Source organism: Mercenaria mercenaria, chromosome 17 (assembly GCF_021730395.1).
Source record: "Mercenaria mercenaria strain notata chromosome 17, MADL_Memer_1, whole genome shotgun sequence".
NCBI classification, from domain to species: Eukaryota; Metazoa; Mollusca; class Bivalvia; order Venerida; family Veneridae; genus Mercenaria; species Mercenaria mercenaria.
The window spans coordinates 31,841,146-31,865,092 of record NC_069377.1 but is presented as its reverse complement, the minus strand read 5'-3'; the positions used below and the strand labels follow the sequence as shown (position 1 = coordinate 31,865,092).

Here is a 23,947-nt window from a genome sequence, read left to right as displayed (position 1 = left end):
TGCTTTAAAGGCACTGACATCCAGATTTTGGCTTAAAATAGCCTTTTCTGAAGGTTGAAGTTTGTCATATTATGAACATTAAAGTCAGAGTCTTTGTTTTATGTGTTTCCATAATACATAGTCTGTTAGTGTTTATATTTTGAAGCTTTCTTAAGTATTGTAGCATTAATTTCCAGATATCTGTTTTTCTTCTTCTTGTTTTGTTTTCGAACGATCTGGAGGCCAGTGCCTTTAAAATAGTGCATATGATTTGTCTGCTATTCTATAAAAACAATATGGTATTTGAATACGCCGCATTCAATAAAACATCTGAAACATAACATTTTGTTGACATTAAAGTTTGAAAACGATAGTGTAGCATATATTGAATGATTGCATTTTATTTTTTACATTGCTTATTACCACTTCCTGGTAATAGATAAATTCATCATAAGCAGTGATAAGGGTATTGTTATATATCTATGAAAGTTTTAAAAAGATGTATCGGAGTTGATTCAATACACGTCAGTCTAATGAATTGCGAGACAATTTATTTCAAATTCATTATACAGTATACAGGTTAATGAGGATTCAGAATGATCTTGACTATATTTCCTAAAACAAAGTTGCGAGAAATATATATTATAATCTAAGGTAACATAGTGCTTTCTACTTTATGTTAGAATAATTATGATAGCAATTGTTCATTTAACTAATTTTAAATTAATTAATTAATTATCAATTTTCATAATTACAAGTTTAGAAAATCACTACTTTCAATGTTGCGAATGAATTTGTTCTGTCAAAACAATAAAACGTGGTAATAACGAGAATTAATCTAATAACACTGTTTGGTATGTTAATCAAATATTCACATTATGAAAAACATATGAGTTAACAATATCTGCTGATAAGAAAACATCATTAAGAACATCAACTTAATAAGGTGAAGGCAAACTTAAAACCCTTATCTTATAGCACGCGTACACATTTGTAAGACGTATAAATTAACTGTTATCAAATTACTTTCAAATTGGCGCTCAAACATTCACCTTAAACTAAGATTGATATAAAAGCCTTATCGAGAATCACAGATGTTAAACGATGATTATTTTTCTTTTACGCTTCGTTTCTTCAAACAATAGGGATTTTGTAATTTATAGCAATGCAGGAATCCCTCGATTCAACTTATTTTGTCGTGCAATAATCTGATTTTATAGTATTATTATAAATTTGTATTAGATATATATTTTAATGTTACATTTTCTTTATCTTATTTTAACAAATATATTTGATAAAATATGATTAACACACATATCATTATATATTTACTGTTTTATGTTTATATAAAACGCTTCTTCAAAAGATAATAAGTTCAGGGTGTATGTAACACGTCTTCTTAATTCGTAAAGATGAAATTGTAGAACTGAAGTATTGTATCTTCCGGTGAAATGTGTGCAGTACAATGTCGGTAATAAACACTTGAAATCATCAAGGCAACTTTCATGAAAAACGAAATTCAAATATGGTAAATCAAATTGAATTTTAAGCACTTTTTGACTACACTTGTTGCATCTGGATCGATATCGTTGTGATAGATTATGAGCTTAATGACGATAAACAGCATCTGTAGAAACTAAGTGTTTTCCTTAAGCTGACACTATGTTTTGGGTGCATGTGTTTTCAACGTAGACAGAAGTACAAATAAAATATAAATTTAATTTTAACGAGCTCTTGGGTATATACTGCGTTTGCGTTACGTGGATAACCATCAAAGAGATTTTGTGCTTCTATGTTACTGAGTTAACAAATAAATTTATTTTGGAGTATTACAATGGACAGTTTCGAGTGTTATGTTTCCATTATCGTTGTATTTATGGTTATTTAGTCAACAACACAGTCGTTTTACTTGTATTTATTGTTATTAGATTCACCCAGTATAAAGAATCCCCCTAAGAGAGAAATGATTTGTGACTTGACACTCAGACAACTTGAGTTCAGTCCTTGCTACTTACATTATATCTTCTTATATCAGATTAATTTGGTCGAAAGAATTACTTCCTATAATGGACCGAAAAAGCGCCAGCGGAAATATATGTAGTTCATAGCGATGAAAATGTTTTTTAATTTAATATGAATATTCTGTCTGAAATACAGCCTGAATTTTATTTACGAAACAATTGAATATAAAACTATATTTAACTTCCATCGGATACGGACAAAATATTTAATTTTTAGTTGCAACATTCTATACATCGAAAAGTCTGTAATTCCATTTGAACCAAATATAACTTTGCAAATCGAGGTACGGTTATACATCTAACAAATTGTTCTTATGAAGTATTCTTTCCTACTCCATCATGTCTTTGTAAATTTTGGAAATTCTTGCGATGACGTCATTCCGTCCGTATAATACACATGATATTTGACTGACAAAAGAATTAGGTAAGTTAGTTACCTTATTGCAGTTTTCCTTTGTGTTAATTTATACATATTTCACTGAATCATTATATCATTGCTAATAAACTGTTAGTTAAGAGTGACGTAAAACCCTATGGCTTGATTAACAATGTTTGCCTGTATCTTTAATGTCATGCCTCATTTGAAAAAGGTGATGTGTGCAGAAGATGCTCTAATACATATTTCATTAGGAAAAGAACATTTCAATAATCAAACAATCCAATATGTGCCTTTATATAATTTAACAAGCTATCCTATCCGCCAACCCCACCCCACAAAAATAAAACAGCACCCCCACTCAAAAAACAACAACAACAAAACAATAACAAAAACAAACAAAAAGAAAAACGTTGTGCGTTTACAAAACGTGGCTATTCAAACTGGATCATAGTTTTTTTCTGATAAAGATGCTTTTACTAGATATAAAAATGTTTATTATATGTTTACATCATGAAGATCCCAAACATAAAAAAAAACAATTCAAAACGGAGGGTGTTACATATTGTAAATCATTCTATATCATAAAGTGCTTTGAAGCACATTCCTACAATATATGGAGGCATCTTAAGAACATTACTTGTCATTTACGATCATTCTCCAATAATATCAAAGTGGCCGTAGATACAAAAAATTACCATCAAAGGTTTACTTAAGACTGATGAATTACAGGGAAAGAATATCAAATAAATGGTTATTATTAAGGGCTTGAAATGTCAGTTTTTGATTTCGTGTCTACTGTATATAATAGATATATGTGAGCTTCTGTGCACGATAGTAATATTTTTCACCAAGTCAACAAAAGAAAGAGTTAAGTTAAAGAGGCTTTGATCTTCATTAAAGCAAACACAAATTTTCTGTTATGTCGTGTCTATTAAATGGTATTACCAACATGGACAGAGATTAAATAACATCCATGATCAAAGAACGAACTCCTCCCCCATCCCCAACTACTTCTGAAATATCCTGACAAGATACAGAAAAAATTAAAAGATATAGACAACGAAGACGAAAACAAAATGAACAAAAATAAAAAACAAGATAGGACACCGCCTGGAACGGTCAATGGCTAAAACACCACTAGGTATATGAAACCGGTTAATCGTGCACCAACTATAACAACTGTTACTGTATACTCTAAAAGTTGATCGTGGTCATATTCAATCGGAAGCAGATATTGAGTATTTACGACATTTATTACTCACAAAATGTGCTGGCGTAATTATATCCTAATCTTTTCAGAGTGTTAAATTATCCTGTCTCCATTTCGATGCTTAATAATGAAATAATGCTAAAATAATGAACAAACTGCAACATGAACACAAACAAAACGTTATTGCATTTGTGTTGTCATGCCGTTGCTTTTCAGTTATCACGTAAAATTAAGTTTTAAATCACTTACCAGTTTGATCTCTCTAGTGTTGTTTTGCACCCACCGTTCAAGTGGGAGTAAGGCTAGCATTTTTCGTCGTGCCAAAGTATTTGTTTTTATATGAGAGCCAACTTTATTCAGAACTCGATTGCCAGAAATGTTTTTAGAGTAAACCAAAGACATTGTCTTTTGTTATACTTTATAATTAAAAAAAAAACTAACAAGCAAGATAAAAGTATACATTCTGCTTATGTGGATAAAGTAGTTTTTAAAACGTTTCACTTTATGAATTTTTCATATAGAAGTGTGGAAAACCACAGGCCGCCCAACGGACCATAAACGAAAATGCTGCAGGCTTAGAAGCCATCTAACAAACAGTATAGCTTCAAATTTAAACCACGGTAATATTCAATAGCAAATATGATTCAAATCTGCAATTGCTGTGTGTTTGTGTGCGTGCGAGTGTACGCGTATGTGTCTTTGTGTAGTTAATACCTTAAACGGTATGTGACGGATGTTGGACACATTTAGTCGAGTTCAAGGCACGCTCCCTCAGAAAACTTTAGAAATGTTGAACAGCGCTGGTGCATTTTGACGTATATTCATGATTTAAATCTTATGCAAGACAACTGATTTTATCATTCAGTACAATTAAGAGTTTTATTATTTTGGCTATTGGTGTAAATCTATTCCAGTTTGAATTCTTGTGTAACTAAGACATGCAAATAATTAGACAGCAAGTCTGTTTTTCTAGTTCCCATCGACTTCAACTCATTATAATTACTACTGTTATCATGTTATTCTACTATGTTAATAAATGTATGTTCACCTGGTGTTTGTCATTGAAAGGGCTGTAGCATGTAGGCTTTGCCCATTGAATGAGCTGGCGTATACACACCATTATAATTTGTGTGTACACCATGGGCATAGGAGTATGGGAAGGGGAACCCCATACCACATGTGGGGTACGGGGCCTCAAGGAAAGTATCATATTTTGAACGCTAAATCCTACACTCTCGTAAGGCTTGAGAGAAAGAAATCTATCATAAACTGAAGTTTTACCAGTGTTTTGAGCTGTCTTAACTAAAAGACCGAGGACCCTCCTACGAAAAATTTTGAAATTTGGGAACCCCAAACGCCTGAATTATATATGTCATTTGAAATTTCACTATGAGATAAAGCACAAATCTCCAACTTTCGACAAGGACGTTTTCACTCAATGCATTGATATAATGTCACATTTATCAAAAAAGCAATTTAAGTTACTGTTGATGTTCGTTCATGGCGGCATAACAATTTATAAGGAGATTCACTGATGCACCTCATGTTCAAACAATGTTGCGGACTGCGTTGTGAATTTATAGTACATTTGCAAACACATAAAATCATTTGTAAATCTGAGATATATTATGAGAAATACACAAGTATTTCCTACGTGTTGTCATGCCTTCTGTACAAATGTCTCCTCATACTTTATTGCTGTTTGAAAGAATCTTCGTTTTTTGCCAGTACAATTGTGAACAAAACTCATTGAATAATAATTATTCTAGTGTGCAACAATTCAACAAAACATCTCAGAGATAAAGGTGTGTAGACAGAACACTTCGAAAAGTAAATAATTCGTTTTGTGTTTTAGTGTACTTATAAGCATATCCGTGCAATAAATAAAACCTTCTTTGGTTTTTACAGCATTTTATTGATATAATTACATTTTTTTTTTGCAGTTTTACAAATGTACAAACATAGTGGATAGATAAGAAAGCTATAAGCTTTTGTGGAAACTCTCTCCCTAAAAACCTTCTTTAAAAGAGCACTGCAAGTTATATGTGACCGTTCACAATGATATCTGAGCGACCATAAATAACTAAAACCTTTGTCAATGACACGAGTTTGGTGAATTGTGCGAAACATTTTTTTCACGATTCAAATTTTAAAATAAAAGTATCATAAATGCTTAGACCGCTTATTCAGAATTTTCTTAATAATTCTACGCATCAATAAACCTAAGTCGCTAAAAGATGCATCTTAAGCCTTATCATGCTGAACACGATTGATTCTGCCTTTGCGAACACTGTAGATCATGATCAGCTTGCACATCCGTGCTGATCTACTCTGTTCGCCATTCAGTCAGTGCCTTTTTTGGTAAGCACCCCATTAACAGTTAATGGTACCGTCCAAATTGAAAGACGGAGAAGTTCATTATAGAAATTTAGCAGGGTAAGGTTTTTTTAGCAGTTTTATGAACATTAGCTAACATTATAAGGCGATGGCAAGTCTTAGAGTAAAAGACCCTTAAGTCGAAGGTCATATGTTATTGTATATATGTTGTATGTAAATCTGCCATCGGGACATCTCCACAAATTTTAGTCATGACTAAAATAATATACCTAAATAAGTACATCATATACATATAGACTTCGTCTTAGTCTGTCAAAATTAAGACAGAACAAAGACCGTTATTTAAATGAGCAAATAAACGTATTCATGTCTTCAAGTACAATTCGATGTTATCAGCCAGTCGGCTTATGTCTACCCGTTTTATATAAAACGCCCGAATCTATAGTTTGGATGCATTACAAGGAAGACAGACACAAAAATGGTATTTACTTTTTGTATTTAATTTTCTTATCAGATTGAACAAATTTTGTTTATTGTAGCGTTAAAATATCTTTTTTTTATAATTATATCAATTTAGATACAATTATATAATACATTGATAATGTTCATTAGGTTTTCGATGCTATTATTTTGTTATATGTACATATGTGTCTAAATTAATTACGAGTAATGTGTTCTTAAAATTTGAAAGTTTCCTTAAGAATATTTCATTCATAAACAAATGATATAACTTTGTTTATTTACTTAGTTTAGTTTGTTAACTTCACTTTCGTCAATGAAAGTTTATAAATATAAATTTATTCTTTCATAGTAGAAGTACAGTGGTCAATAGAATAGTAATAGTGATGTAAAGATAAGAGCAGCATCATTGTAAAGTTTTAATTGGTGAGAAAACATAAAAACCAGAAGCAAAGAAATAAGGAAATGTAAATCCACTTACTAGAACATTATTGTGATATTAATTCAATGTGATTGCTATCGACTTCGAAGTGCTTGACGTTTTCTGGCATTATTACTGATTTGATTCAGGATCACTGTAGAACAACCATAATTCACAGATGTTATGATGCACTTCTAAAAGAGTATCCTTCTTTTCTGTGTCTCTAAAGTAACCGCTCCGACTCCCTTAACCGTCGACACTACTTTGATATACATAGCAACCAAATTGCATTCATAATACTCGTTTTAATTCATATCTGCTTTGAATGGTCCCGTTGTAATCAGCAGTGTTATCCGGAAACTGTGCACTGCATGGTTAAAGTCGACAAAACCGATGGATCGTCTTCTCAAAAATGATTTAGATATGCATAAATGTTTCATCTGTGTAAAATGTGGTGTAAAGGTATTACATATGTGGGGTTTATTAGGTCTGTCCCCACACTGAGGGATAACCGCTTTCTGTACCGCTATGACAGAGTTTACTTGAATCTGTAAAAAAGTAAACACATCGAAGTGATATAATTCATTTCACTTGCAGGACTGTTTCTCCATTGGATCTATATGTTTGGCCATTGTGTTTATCACAATACACGGGGCAACGCAGGTAAATTCTTAGCCCATCTTTTTTGAAAATTATTCATTAAACTATATACGTCAACTGTAGGACGTGCTGCAAATTTCTCATTTAAGTAATCGCGCATTTTTATTTGTTTTGTTAAGTTTAACGGCGCACCGTCACAACTATAGGTCATATGACGACTTTCCAGCTTTGATGGTGGAGGAAGACCCAAGATGCTCCTCCGTGCATTACTAGTATTTCATCACGAGAATGTAGCTGGGTAGAACCATTTACTTTCTGTTAGCCAGCTAGATGGCTTCATCACATGAACAATTCAACGCCCCGAGAGAGGCTCGAACCCATATCGATGAGGGGCAAGTGATTTGAAATCAGCCACCTTAACTGCTCGGCCACGGAGGCCCCCAATGGATATAGAGGACATCTTTGAGGTAATGTGCACGACAGTAATATTTTTCACCAAGTCAACACTAAATGCAAAAAAAAAAAAAAAAAAAAAAAGAATAAGAAAATAAAATGTGTTTCAAAATATCAGTAAATACATATGGAAGGTTGATTCTATTACGGGGGCTTGGAACAATAAGTGAACAAATGATCCGACTCAAATATTTCTCAGATATTTAGGTTGATATATATCCTTCCCTCGGTTTCAATGAAAGGAAATAACTATGCCCCAACCATACTTTAATTTATACAGTCGTTTTGCTCGCAATAATTATTTTATTGTTTTTGCTTCTTTGGCTGACAAACATAGCTTTCATTTTTATTTCAAACAGTACGTCCAATTTTCCGACTTTTTGCACAGTTATATGTTTAACCATTTCAGAATATTTACCGGTAGTTACTTTGAATGCCCTATTGATTCATATATGCTTTCATGAATATATAAAATTATCTATTGTTTATAGAAAATGTAAAACTCTTTTAAGACTCAAAGCTCAATTCAAATTGTCTTATTTTCATAATTTAAACTTTGTCCTTATTAGCAGACAGTCTGTCCCAAGTTTAAAAGTATATGAACAATCTTGTCAAAATTTCCTAGTACATAAATGATTATGACCCAAAACTGCAAGACCCTAACACCATGATTTTCTAATTATCACTCCTTAGTGCTTATGTAACAATTTATACACGTTGTGGTTCTTAAGAACTGTTTCATGTTTCTTAAAAGAAAATACTTCTTATTTCAGTAAATGATTCATTCGTAATGTGTATGTGAAATAGTTAGGTCATAAATACTTGTTATTAAAATATATTTGTATACTTTGCAGCCTTGTTTAAAAAATGTGCCGACAATGCAGCATGCACAGCAGCCGGAGGCGATCCTAATGCCGTTTGTTCAATGGACACAAATGCAGGAGGAGATGTTGACAAAAATTGTATCTGTACAGGGGCATTTAAAAACAATGGAAATGATGATGGGTGTGACGCAAAAGGTAACCAGTCTATGGTTTGATGTAACTAATTTACAGTTTTTTGTTAGACTATACGTGAAGTCTCTTTAAAAGTTGATTGTTTCCTTCGGTTTAAACATTTCCCATTCTGAAAAATATGCACAGTATAAGTTTCAAACGAACGAACAAATTTACGTTGTGCAATTTTCACTGTTTTCATTGTTCTCGGTGCTTCCGAGGGATCTACTTCCCAGATTATATTTACTGAATGGGTTTCTTATGGTTTTATTAAAAGATTTTATGACTCAACTGTTTTAGACACGCTGTATGTTCAGTGTTCAACCCTTTTACATATGGACGCTACACTTTCCTCTTTATGTCTGACGGAATAAATCCCACTGGAACTGAACTATTTTAATATGTTTCACCAGGTCCTTAAGGGTGTTTCCCTTGTTGTATTCTGTAAAGGCATTGTGTACTTGCGTTTTTAGTTTTAAGATACATTTACAAGAACATCTTAGAGTTTGCGTTTTATATAAATCGCCTTCTGTTGCCATTGCGTAGGTTAGGAATTCACCTGGCGAGGATAACTTTTATTTACACTGTCCTTTGACTTTGGAACAAGGTGATGGTAAGAATGAGTGGTGTGTGTATCAGTCGTGTGCACGTCCGCGTGCTGTGAGTTGTGACTTTTAGGAGGCTGCGTTTCTCTGTTAGTCTGATTATTTTTTCGTGACTTTTACCCATGTTTACCCGTTGATTTCTCAAAACTGTATCACTATCTCGAACTTATATCACAATTCTTACATTTTAGGAAATTGCATTCGATATATTAATCGTATAATGGTTTCATTTTCTAAATAAGTAACCTTCTGCTCGTCGTTCTTTTTCATTTTCATTTATATATTGTATAAATGGTGAATATGCAAACCTAACTGAAATTAAATAATGATAGTTTCAACTACAGTAACAAAATTCTGAGATACACTTTAAAAACTGTAACATAACACTTTAACATAACGGTTAATTATCCTTTTTATCTATTGATTAATTTCAGCGCTACGTGTGTTCTGACTTAAGTGTAGGAAATCGAAAATATGAATAACTTGAAATTAAATAACCTTCTTCTTGCGAATGCCGAAACAATATATAACGCATTTAATACCTTAATATTTAATATCAAACTCTATGCTGATGAAGCGATTTATTTTTACACTTTCCAAAATCGAGTATCTTTTATTTTTATTTAATTAGCTGTTATTTGAAACTGTCCCTCCTTTCATAAAAAAAAGGATAACGCTGCTGGTCTAAATTATCGTATTGTTTCAATTTTAAATAATATTCTAAAGGTTAAGAAAGATAAGTGGTTTATGACCAAGTTGAATGCTTTCTTAATGAAAATGGATTATATTTTGAATTTCAATTTAATGCAAGAGGTTGTCAACTTCAAGGTCTAGTTTGTTTTAGTTCTGCTCGTTTGTTAGGACTACACTAAGGACCACCTTAACAGGTGACCTTGTGTTGTTTTTCATTGAATTGCACTCCAGTGGATCTTTAAAATGTCCATGTGCACATACGTCTCCAAATTGTATGTTGCTACTTATCACATGTACAGATGTTGGGTAATGCTCAATCCAGGACTAAAGTGCATAGAAAGTAGCATGTATTTCCATTTAGTCCATGAAAAGACTCAATCGAGCCTGCAACATTTTTATTTTGTCGTGTTGGACGTCTGTGGAGTTTACACTTATTCTATTTCACAGTGCGCTAGTAGCTGAAGTAATGTGGACAAACCTTCAAATTTTAAATCGCAACTTGTTTACAAGAACAAACCAACATCACATCATACGAAATCCCCACCGAAGTGTTTACATTTGTTACATTTGTCAATGCATTGGTGTGTATATGTTAATCACGAGCACATCTGTACATACATATTGAATTTTTACTCTGAGTTCTACAACTACGTGAGATGTGAAAAGTCATTCTGGCAGTTGTTATGTCAGTAGTAGACAAACACATTCACGACTCGTAACAAATTTGAACTCAACATTGCTTGAGGATTTCTTAATTACGTTAATTTACCATACTGTTGAAATCTAGTGTTACTGTTCAGATGGTAACCCCTTTTTTCAAATCTCTAAATTTACCTTAAAAAGATATATGCTTTCTCAAAACAAAAATCAGAGGAATGTACAAACTTGAGATATACTATGTTCGTATCTCCATTTTAATTCATTGCTATTAACTAAAGTCAGTGAAAACTTTACATTCGCCCTATTTACTGAACAACGATAGTTATCCTATAAATTATGGTAGAAATTTAATCTGAAGCTATTAATCAATATTTGGTGAGCCTACCTTTGATTGTGATCAATCAATTGATTTGTTCGAAACTGAATTTTAGATTTATTCTTATTCTTATTATTAAACTTCAGTTGCCTCTGAGTAATGTAATTATATTAAGAATAGACTCACCTATCATAAAAGATTAGATGAAGCAAAATTAATTACAGAAATACATGAACGTCACAAAAAATACAGAAATAGTTATATTAAATGACGTATTTACAAGGTTTGAAACCCTCTCTAATAAATGTAAATTTCATTTTCTGTACAAACAGCTACACAGTCTAAATATCACTCTCAATATGATTTGTTTTGCATTTGAACGTTTTAGGACTATCTGATACATGCGACGCAGATTCTGGCTGTGCAGGTGTGACAAACGCCGAATGTACAGCTGGTCAGTGTTCTTGCGCTGCGGGATATAAAGGAGACGGGACAAGCTGTGTTAAAGGTTAGCTGGTCAGATTTTCGGCACATATATGATGATGGCAATACGTCTTATAAGTATGCGAGTTATATATACTCTTTTTAACAGAAAATGAAACATTTACAGGAAATATAGCGACCCTATTTAGTCTTTGTGGCTATTCAGTTATCACATTGTAAGGTGATGACTACAAAGCTATTTTTGAAAATATTCGAAAGTCTAGATGGCACTATTATTTAAGTAATAATTCATATGTCAGAGACTGCAAAAGCAATACATTTGCATTGAAATACACTTTATTATATTAAACAAATTAGCTGCATGGACGAAAATTAATCTCTGAGCAGCATCATGTCTGCTTAAAAAGCTCACCCGTTGACTGCAAACTGTCCAGCATGTGTGATTTTATCAATATAGGTTTCCTGTTATAACATTTGTAGAATCCAGACGGGTTCCAAAGATCTGACACAAAATGAAAATACGCTAACACTATCGTAAAAACTAAACAATGAATATAGTGTCCATCAATGTCATTAAATTTCAATGAAATGCACAGGAGTGTCAGTGTTGTTTAATCGCGTTGACGTCATTTTACTTTTGAAATATCCGTTCTGTAGCCGTAATTCGTTTATGCTTTGCCACGGAACGCACATATATAAAAAGTTGTTGGGAGGCACATGAGCGCGAGCATCTGTTAACACACGTTTACTCTCCAGTAAAAAAACCCCCGAAAAGTGACAAGAACAGCGTTTATGCTAGAATATATATAAGGCATTGAAATATACGTAATTAACTTGGTTGTTACAATGTCGAATGTTTTTTTGCACTTGATGTCGATGCACTGTAAATATTGTAAATATGTATTGTGATACCATAAATATCCAAGTAGATTTCATAGTTTAATGTATGGTTAACAGTTTTAGATGTTGCATGCAACGATGATGCGGACTGCAGTGCACAAGTACCGAATTCCGAATGTTCAAGTTCAACATGTTCCTGTATAACCAATTACAAAGAAGAAAATAATATCTGTGTAAAAGGTTGGATTGATTTCAAAAATATGATTGAAGTAGTTCGAGTAGAGGGTTACAAGCTTTATGCTTTAAATTATAGAATATATGTATAAATGAAAGTATATATGAAACCAAACTTCAGTTCATAGTTTGATTATTTCCTCTGTAGCTACAACATTGCGCATATCAGACAGATTTTGTGAACATTTTGGTGAACTTTTGACTCCATACACTATAATTTTAGAAGAAATAAATCGTTTAAACTAACCAAAATATTAAAAAAATATTTTTCCTGTTGTTATTTCATTTACAGATATGGTACCTCTGTCACACATTCTTAAATTCTCTCCGTATGTAAGCTTAATGTTTACAGCAATATATTTTAGAATTCTTTGCAAGGACTTTAATAACACTGTTACATTATAATATTGTGGTTTTGTTATCTAATGGTTCAGGTTGCACAGTAGCGAATGAATGCACTGGAACTGATGCCAATTCTGACTGCACAGCAACTTCGTGTTCTTGTATCGCAGGCTATAAATTAAAAAGCAGCAGTTGTACAAAGGGTAAGTAAAGTATTTATTTCTTTTGTTGAATAGGTTCTTTAAATTTTAGTTATGTCTACACTAAGTAGAAACGTTTAACAAATGAAAGAACAAAAAGAAAAACAACAACAACAAGAAAACATTAACACAAAAGGACATATTATTTATCGATGTAAAACTAGCAACTTGAATGTATCAACCTGAACAGAAATATTGTTGTTAATGGCTTGCCTTTAAAGAGTGACACATTTTCTTGTGAAAGACAAAAGGCCAATTTAGAGAATTTTGATTATATAATGCTACCTAGAATGCAAGCAGATATGTGAATTGCTTACTTGTTATGCAGTTCAGCAGTTTTTAACCAACCTGAAAGAAAAGGTCACAATAGTCTATCTAGCCCGCCCGCTTAGCTCAGTAGGGAGAGCGTGGGTCTACGGATCGAGGAGTCGCGAGTTCGATTCCCGGGCTGGGCGTATGTTCTCCGTGACGATTTGATAAAAGACGTTCTGTCTGAAATCATTCGTCCTCCACCCCTGATAATTCATGTGGAGAAGTTGGCAGTTACTTGCGGAGAACAGGTCTCTACTGGTACAGAATCCAGGAACACTGGTTAGGTTAACTGCCCGCCCACTACATGACTGAAATACTGTTGAAAAACGGCGTTAAACCCAATACAAAAAAAATGCAATAATCTATCTTTTTTCATTGTTGAATACATGTATATTCAGTATGGAAAAGAGTGAAAATAATTTTTGTCTTAAGGTATTGACCCGTAACAGAGTACCTCCTTTTTGAAGAGTATTTAATTTCTACCATAAACCTACTTTGACTGCAATTTTCAGGGGGGCGTAGGTTCAAGCCCCACTGGGACCAAACTTTTCTTCCATATTTTCCATATTTCTAGTAAGTTTTTACTTCTTTCAAGACTTATTATGGATGTATTGTACAAAAGTGGAAAATTTTCATTTTCTAAGCGATTTCTTGCTGTTAAAAGTAAATTTACCTCTGAATCAGGAGGGGTAGAGTTAGACATCTTTAAAAATACTGAGTAACGTGCGATAAAAGTTCTCTATTTTGCCTTCATTCTTTAGATTACATATTGTGGAAGAAATGCAGGTAGGTTTTACTTCTGCCGCAAGGTAAGTTTTGAATGAAGTGAGCAAAATTCAAAACAGACCCAAAGGATTCGACCTAAATTTTTCAATGTTGGAGTTAGAATTCTGTTCTTTTATCAAAATTAATGCTGTAATGAATTCTCTGCAAACGTTTTTTGAAATTTGTCTGTACGTGAGCTTGAGGAAAAACCATAAATTATACAAAATTTACAAAAAAAAACGGCACTTGTTTAAAATTTGCAACACAGTGCGAAACATGGTCAACTTTAAGAATATACCAAGCAAATGCCATTTTTTTAAACATTACTATTAGGGATCCGATACCTTAATATGCACATTTGCAATCCGTAGTTTTCTATTCAGTGAAAACCCTTAGTAGCTGAGTGAGATGCGTTTTCTATGCGTTATTAATATTTGTTTCAGCAGTGAATAATAATTTTCTATGTTCTCTTATGCATGATTTTGTTTTTCAAAATAAATCATTATAATAAAAATATACAGTCTTATATTTACAATAGATCTTTCCTAAAAACAATTACTTCTAAAAATTGCAGCCATGTACAAGTTAATATCCACAAAGTTTGAGTGGTTCTCTCTATCGTTACAGTTTTAACAGGCTCGTGTACAATTGATCTTGATTGCTCAAAAACAGTTGCACATAGCACTTGTTCTTCTTCAAAATGTGCATGTACAGGAGGTTTCAAAGAAAACAACAATGAATGTTTAAAAGGTATTTTGTCTGATTCTTATTTAATTTTTCGTGACGAACCTTGTTTTATTCCTGATCTGTCTCAGATGCAAAGAGAACATGTTGTATTTGAAGGAATATATTCTCAAAACCTATCGATTAATTTCAAATTTCAAAGCGTTTATCTTGGCACAGATTCATCAATGCTCTGAAGTTAAGACTTGAAATCTCTTACAAAAGTTAATTTTTAAGGTAGCGGACTGGTAATGACAATCCGCCAATTAAGCATTCGCCGTATGCGATTTTGGCATTCACAAGGTTTACGGAACACCATGTGCGCGTTGAGCTATAAACTTAAGCTTAAATTCCAAAGAATGCTTAAATGCCAAAGGAAATACGTTATCGCATGGAAATTGCTTAGTGGCATAACGGATCAAATACCTAGAAGTACTTACAATTTTAAAGTTTTGAACGTTAAAAGAATATTTCTTGCAAATCGTAGTAATGTATACAAATTTTAAAATTCAGCAGCTTGTCAGACTAAGTCGATATTTCAGATTTAAATTGTCGCCTAGGTAAAAACAAAATAAAAATTCGAAAGAAAGCCGGTTTAACCATCATTTGATTTTGTTTCATGATCAGTATATATTGCTTTTTAAAGTCTGAATTTTCTTTAACAGTTCTAACACAATCATGTTCGACAAACGCTGATTGTACAGGGGCAGTTCAAAATTCAGAATGTTCCTCAAAAACATGTTCCTGTGTGGCAGGTTACAAGGCAAAAAACAATCTTTGCGCCAAAAGTAAGTAACCTAATTCTTCAATTGGGTTATTATTAGCGAGCAACAAAGGTTTTGCTTGAGCAAATCAGTCAATCTGAAACACGTTTTTTATTACAAATTTTCAAATTCAACAGTGTCAGACTTTGTCGATATTTCATATTTAAATTGGAGCTTAGGTAAAAACAAATACAAATTCAAAAAGAAAACCGGTTAGTCCATTAATTATTTGTTTTGATAAATGATCAGTAGATTGCCTTTTAAAGTCTGAGTTTTCTTCAACAGTTCTAACAGCATCATGTTCGACAAACACTGATTGCACAGGGACAGTTCCAAATTCAGAATGTTCCTCAAAAACATGTTCCTGTGTGGCAGGTTACAAGAAAGAAAATAATCTTTGCGCCAAAAGTAAGAGACCGGACCTAATTCTTCAATTGTGTTATTATCAACGAGAAACGGAGGCTTTGTTTGAGCAAATCAGTCAATCTGAAACACTTTTTTAATATGTAAATAGATGTTTTAAGAAATTGCCGTCTTGCCGTTGTTTATTTATGTAACATGTAAGATTGAAGATAAAGCATTTTCGGCTACTCCAAATTTGTTATTTTATTTTGTTGTAAAACAGTAATAGAACAGAAATATGATAGCTTTGCTTTACAACATCTAGATCATTAAGCGTACAATACACCTATACTTAATTCATTTTTAAAAGTTATTAATTTTCGTGTGTAGTGTCAGTGCTAGAGACTCCCTGTTCCAGTGGAGGCACGGACTGCACAGCTGACAACTCAGAATGTGATGATGCTAATCCATCACCAAGATGTAAATGTTCAAACGGTTATAAACTGAGTACTGCTGACAACACTGTTTGTAAAGCAGATAAATAGAACGTGCTTTTACATCCTCATTGTTGAACTCTGATAGTTTACAATGAGACGTCAGTCGTAAATATTTCTACGTTTTATATCGTTTGTATGACGTCATTCGTGATGTCACTTTCGAATCTGCTGTCTCGTTATAAAGTTTATATAGGACGATATTTCAGTTTTACTCAGGGTATTTTTTATCTTTTATATAATAATACTAATAAGTGTAGATGCATATGCAATAAAATACTATTATTGCATATGCATCTACACTTATTATTAAATAAATGACAAAATATACCCTGAGTAAAATTGAAATATCGTCGTATATAAACTTTAAAACGAGACAGCAGATTCGAAAGTGACATCACGAATGACGGGAATATATCGGGAATGATGCACTAGTTCTTTCGCGAATTTATCGATACAAAAACAATTAACCTACAATTTTGAACTTCATATTATATATCTTCATCTTTCAATGAAATGATAATATTCCTGTCACCTCTGAAGCCAAGAGTAAGCTGTATTAAGAAATCGTTTATCAGTTTTATCATTGAAAAATATACGTAAAAATATAACTTGATTTGATTTGTTTACCTTGTATTTTCTGTACTGGGAACGAGCTGTACAATTGCTACCGACTGCACGAGTCATGTTCAAAATTCAGAGTGCCCAGCTGTTGGTGTATGTTCCTGTATAAATAATTACATCAAAGATGGCAATGTTTGTGCTAAAGGTCAGTACAAAACTATGTGCTCAAGATTCAAGATTTGTTAGAAAGACGTCGTACATCATCAGATACAAGAATAGCAACAACGATTAATCGAACTTTGTATACGATTATCAAATTAAATGCAAATCATTGAATATTAAAAAATAACTGAAAAATAGTATTTTATGATAGTATTTTACGAACAATACGTTATTAACGACTTACACACAAGCAAGGATATAACATAGTAAATGATATAAATGGGAACATTCTAAGAACACGGTTTCCCCGAAATGAAACCATATTGCAGTACTTGTAGGGAAGTGCAAAAGATTGACATTTTACACAGTCTTGCAAAATATACGCCTTTCACAGAAAAATTATTTAGACTTTTGAAAAAAAAAACAACATACTGGTTGGACACTATTAGCTATCTTTAATGGCCATATCTCTAGAGATACATATCTGAACAAGTTCGTTTTCAAGCTGGGCCTATATATTATATGCTATATAATTCCCGTATAAAAAAGTTGAGATCAAAGAAAATAACTGCAGTAATTGTGCAGACACTCACTCATTTTTTGCAGTTTTGAGCAATTAAAGGGTCAAAACACAACAATAAAAATGGCTGTCCGAGCGGCTGATTATCATATTTGGCCGAAACATCATGTCCATAAACATCCTGACTCAGTTAGTGAATACTGGATACAAGCTGCTCAAGTTATTGAGCGGACACTGTCAGGATTTGCAATGTCAATTAATTAAAGAGCCAGAATTCGAAGCCACTAAGAAGATCTCGCTTGTTGTTGAATTAGATGGACAAATAGGTAGACAAACTTTAAAAGACAAAAATGACCTAAAGAAAAAAACAAAATAAAACACGATAGAAAAACAAAACAAAACAAAACAAAACAAAAAATTGTTCTGCAACGCCTTGGAACGACTATAGACAAACCACCATTTGGGAATTTAAACCCGTTAATGACGCGCAGCAACCTTTACCATGGACAGGTTCTATATTGGAAGGGTAATGAAAAACTTGCTATACGTATATATAATACCTTCTGTACATAGGCAGAACTATTGTTTGGTTTAATATTGTTAGATTAATTATTTATATATTAGAACTAGGTCAAACCTGCTCTTCTGGTGAATGTGTAACTCATGCAGAATGCGACGAGACATGTAAGTGCTCGGATGGATACATTGACACCAACGGACTTTGTGGTAGGTTACTGATTTTAATAGTGAAGAACGTTAATTTTAACTTAAATAGTTATTCATTTACAGCATTGTATTTATGGAATAACTAACTGTCTGAGTCTAAAAAGGCAGCGAAGCCATTAGTATAGGCATATATTTTTGGCATGGAAATGATAAGTTTCAACGATTATCTTTTGTTTTGCATAAGGTTACGCTTAGGTTTTAAGATGTTCAAGATAATTATCTTACTCACCTGAAAAAAAAAAAAAAAAACAAACAAACTAATTTTCTTATTCACATTATGCGAAAAAATACAGATTAAAAGAGGTCGGTCGTACTTACATGTACACTGACGAAACTGATTTAAATGTAATTTTGACCTTTTCTAATGTATCTACATCAAATTATTCCTATTGCAGCTGTTCCGTCTTCTACAATCACAGCCAAGCTGTCAACCAGTGTAACTGTGATGTCAATTCTAAGTATTGCAGTTCTTAATATTTTATGAGAATGCGTACGTGTAATTTTGTTCAATCTTTCATCTATAGTATAGAGTATAATCCTTACACAATCAATTGGTATTATTTAATCCAGTAACATTGAGTATCAGAGAAACAGTTCTGTTAATCTTTTATTCGAGAAATAAATGTAAATACAGATGCCACTAAAAATTAACAAAAGCATGTAAAATCGCTTATAATTATAATTTTGTTTTATATCACATTTCTATTTTCAGATCTTTAGCCAGACGTAATTATTAACCAGAGAAAACTCAGTTGATTCTTCTGACGTTCTATTTTTAAATATACATACATTAACATGAGATTCTTCTTAATTGGATTTTACACACGTGCAAATGTACGTTAATTTGTTTGAAGTCCATATATATTTTCCTAAGAGTTTTGATTTAATGACTGTAGGTATTTGTTCTCTTAATATTGAAATAGATCTACGTTTCCTCCGACTGTATTAAGCGAAACTGTCATACAGAAATATTTAGGATGTATATGTGTTTGTAACTAACAGAACATGGGCACGCCGATTGATTTTAATCAATCAAAAATGTTGAAGAACAGACTTGCAACATTTTAGTACATGAAGAACTCGAATTTCTTGAAACTGATGTATAGCCAGAAATCTGCACTTGAAATTTCTCCTTTACAGTTTGATTTTTTTATTTGGTTTTTGTGGCTCCATAAATCGAGCAATATGTGCAGTAAAAGAACTGGCAGGTAACGGATTTTGCGTTGTACAACTTTGAAAGAATAAAAGCAAAAAACACTACCAATCAAACACAAGCTGATAATAGAGACAGCGAAATTGACGACGATGCTTATCGGAATAAAACTGCTTGGTGATTTCGTGAAGCATTTATTTTTTCGAAACATTGTTATACTACAGGACAAAAAATTCAGACTACAGAACAAATAAATCATATTATGACAGACTGTATCTTTAGTTACATGTACGAGTACATCTTTCTAGTAATCAATAGGTCTGCCGTGATGTAGTTCTTAGTTCGCCCTGGAGCTATTTCTAACCTTTAATGAGAATAACATATTTTCACCAATGCAGAACAAGTCATGTTTAAGTACTATGAAAGTACATGTTCAAATTTTACTCATTGCTGATTCACATAATTCAGATAGCTCAGAACTTTTTAAATGATTATATTTGTAAACTTGACTTTGTCTTGAACTTAAATGCCCCGTTCGGGCAACAGAAAATGACTCATACAAATACTAGTAATAGATTAATATTTGCTTCGATAAAACACATGTCAACTTTTCACGCCTTGTGTGAGTTTTCGTTAGATTTAGAGGAAAATATTAGTGTACTTAAATTGAGAAAAGTTCAGCTGTTTAAGTTCTAGATCAGCAGTTTTATTTAGGATGTGGATATGTTTCAACGAAAGGCGTAAGAGCTTAATCATGTAGCATATTTAGAAATACAATACGATTGGATGACTTGGTGTGATGTATTGGCTGGAACGGGCTTGTAGGCAGTCATGAGTAATGTCTTAAGTGATATGCATACTGTTAAGCATAGAAGAAATATTGGGCAACATATTTCAGAAATGGAATCAACAAAAATATCGGCATAAACATTTCATTAAAAATATACACAATTATTGATTCGATTAATTTTTTCCAGATTTCTGCATAATGGTTTTGGGATGTGTATGTACATGTATTATCATAGTTATCATGCATGTGAGATGTTATTCCTGTCGAAAGCCATATGAGCATGACTAAATGATATTGCTTATTTAGGATTATATATTTTTCCTAACTAACCAATGGATACAATTAACAAAATTTCGTTTTTATTGTGGACATTTGTATTGTTAAGCACATTTGTTTTGGGTTGATAAGTGTACGAATTTTGTTGATACCGGTGTAAGTAGTTCGGAATGACACTAAAGTCTGGGGTTTCTATTAAAAATAAAAGATTCACTATGTAGATTTTTAATTGATTATTAAGAAGCTAATTCTAAAAAGCTTTGTTTATTGTGTATAAAGATGTTACCGAATATTGAGTGGAGTTACGATATTAAAGACTTCGGAAACAAAGACGATAGAATTGGGAAACTAATAAAATAATAATTGTTGAATATTTTTGACTGATTAATGCTGCAAAGGTTTGATTTGCTAGACAAAGTATATTTTATACAATTCTAGAATGTCTTTCCGGTAAAATGTCATGTGTAAGAAATATGTAATAAACTAGAGTGCTTATTCAATGATTCGAATGTTACTTCAATCAGTTCATTCCTGGCATTGTAATATGTTTTGTAACAACTGCATGCATGTAAAGATATTTTAGTAAATACAAAACAGAGTATCAATAAATACTTTTCTAATAAACAGCTGAACTGTATTTAAGTTGTTGTTTTTGTTTTCATTTTTAGAATTTCTTAATAGCCCAATATTTTCATACTAATCAGGCAACATCATTTAAAGGATAAATTTCCTTTATTATTCGGAGTTTAAGGCAACATGCTTTTACGAACATACACCGGCGGAGAAAATACATTACCTCTCGGTAAAGTTCAAAGACTAAATACCCATGAAAGTAACGCCAAGTGCACTGGCAAGCGAAAAATATACAAGTACATTTTATCAAAAGGGAAACATTTTATAGGAAAAACCACGTGTGAGTACGAAGTGAAACCGAACAGTAGTATATGTTAACGGTAATGGGCCCGTAATGACAATCGTAACTTTCTGTGCAATTTCGTATTCTCCGTATCCCATCTCAGTATCCTTTGTTCAGAACAGAAAATTGTTTTTCATAGCAACCGGAGAATGACGTAGCCGCATACGGAGAATACGTAAACTAACGGAAGATACCGATTGTCTATACGGGTCTACTACCTGAATGTATACATGATTATATGTACTTTAAATACACAGAAAGGACAAACAAAAATAATAGAAATAGTGGGCACCGCGTCTGAACTGTCAGTGACAAAACGACCAGTTTAAACCATTTAAATGCGCAGAAAATCTCACTTAGGTCTGTTCAAGCAAGTGGTCCCCACAATTAAACAATGTGTCTTGCGGAGGACCAAGAACGCTATCCCGCTCGCCGATCAGATCACACTTAAATGTTACGATTTTATGTCATTTTTTGTCCGATCAGTACATTTTATATGCATTAAAGTATATTTATTATATAATCAGCAACATTGCACAAGCAGTCGCCATAACAAAACCATCTATCGCGCACAAGACCATGATCACTGGCTCTAAGGTCAAGGTCACACTCGGAGCTGTCTATTTTGGGTCTTTCCATCTATCTAGTGATTTCAATATTATTTGGCATAAAGGTTCCCCATAATGCGGCGACATGTTGCAGAGAAGTCCAGACCTAGTTTAAACGTCAATGACACAATTGGAGTTAAAGAATTTATAGTTCTTTTCTTTTTCCGGTCTTTATCGTTACTTACATCCAAATCACATCTTGTGCAGCTTTGTTAGAACATCTGTTGTCCATGATTGTCCAAGACTAATATTCTGAATCGGGATTGTTATTGCAAATGATAAAATCGTACAATTTTACAGGTTTTGGCCATGTTTAATTAGTCAAATCCATATTTTATTCAAAATTTAGTTGAAATTACGCTCGAAAACGGGTTGGTGGTCATACTCTTTGAAACAATGTTTTTGGAACTTGCCTAATCCAGATTATGAATAACTGCAAAATATAACAAGCTCCTGAACACGTACGTTGTGCTTGGTCATTGATTAGATACTGTATAGCAGGATATACACACAGTGCCAAATGTTCGCGTTTTTGGAGAGTTTGAAATCACGGTGTCTTAATTTCGCGGAAACTATTTCGGCAGCGATTTAATTGGTTGTAAACAGCGAAAAAGGAGATCACTCTTACTAGACATGCTAATAATGATTAACACGCGAAAAAGTATGTCATTGTCGTCTGAATAGAGACGCATATAGCGTATAATAATAATTCAACACTTGTGCAAAATTTTGTCCGGTAATGCATTGAAATAAAATATCACCATTGTTTTTTTAATATCTAATCATGTAACGAAGCACATGGTAAATGGCATCTTATGACGTACTCATCAAAATCCTCGTGTTTATATTTAATTGAGCAATCACAATGAAAACGAGTAAGAATACAAGTATCTCCCCACGTCTGCTAAGCATAATTTGACTGATTTATAATCATGTATCAATACACTGACAAGTTGTACTCGTACAATTTCCATGTTTCCACATTTGGTTCTTGTGTTCTTGGCGTTAGGCCCTACTTGTATTCTAGATTACGAAAATGTTGGATATTATGAGATAATGTTTGTCAGGTGAAGTAACAATGTAAGTGTAGTAGTGGTAGTTTCGGTGTAATGGTGAACACAACCATTTCAATGTTTCATCTATTTATTTGTAGGACAGTTCCAGTATAGTACACGAAGAAAAACCTAAAACATAAATCAATAAAATCAGGAACATAAAAACAATACGAATTGCAATGCAACAATAGCACACGTGAAAAATACTGATTTCACAAAATACATCTCTCGCGGTCATTAAGTTGTCACTAAATTCCAAAAGAACAAAGCTTACTAGAAACGTCTAGCAAATGTACACTGAGATACTCAAGAGCAATATGTCCAAAGGTAAGGAAGTTTTGACAAAGTACAAAGGTAGCAAGGTGTCCAAAGGTAAGGACGTTTTGCCAAAGTACAAAAGTAGTTCTTAAGGAACATGCGTTATTTAGCAAATGATTCTAAAGAATGATGTATAGAGGGCTGTACAAATGTAAGTTCGCGCCAAAAGTTGTTATTCATGCAAAAGCATAACTGACCAATGAAAACGTCTCCTATCTTACAAAACAAGTTCATATGCACGAGTGGACACATGACTTGACATGATAATACA

The 23,947-nt window shown here is 32.8% G+C and overlaps 1 protein-coding gene and 1 long non-coding RNA gene across 2 annotated transcripts; both read left to right on the top strand.

The window, feature by feature from the left end:
- Positions 1–7,321: 7,321 nt before the first annotated feature.
- On the top strand, positions 7,322–16,781 carry LOC128550274 (stabilin-1-like). The gene is made up of 7 exons (XM_053528995.1): positions 7,322–7,469; positions 8,714–8,878; positions 11,517–11,636; positions 12,530–12,652; positions 13,081–15,015; positions 15,654–15,776; positions 16,038–16,781. The coding sequence occupies exons 1-5, from the start codon at positions 7,427–7,429 to the stop codon at positions 13,197–13,199; spliced, it is 570 nt and encodes a 189-aa protein (XP_053384970.1). The 5' UTR covers positions 7,322–7,426; the 3' UTR covers positions 13,200–15,015; positions 15,654–15,776; positions 16,038–16,781.
- Positions 16,782–16,965: 184 nt separating this feature from the next.
- Positions 16,966–21,377, top strand: LOC128550284 (uncharacterized). Its single transcript, XR_008368197.1, has 4 exons — positions 16,966–17,357; positions 18,459–18,560; positions 18,956–19,050; positions 19,273–21,377. It is a non-coding gene; the product is annotated as an uncharacterized LOC128550284 (long non-coding RNA).
- Positions 21,378–23,947: the final 2,570 nt, after the last annotated feature.

Bases quoted from the DNA above. Each gene is read 5' to 3' on its own strand.
- LOC128550274 (XM_053528995.1), top strand. From the start codon at position 7,427: ATGTTTGGCCATTGTGTTTATCACAATACACGGGGCAACGCAG. The intron at 11,637-12,529 runs GTTAGCTGGTCA...TATGGTTAACAG, and splicing joins CGGGACAAGCTGTGTTAAAG to TTTTAGATGTTGCATGCAAC. The intron at 12,653-13,080 runs GTTGGATTGATT...CTAATGGTTCAG, and splicing joins AAATAATATCTGTGTAAAAG to GTTGCACAGTAGCGAATGAA.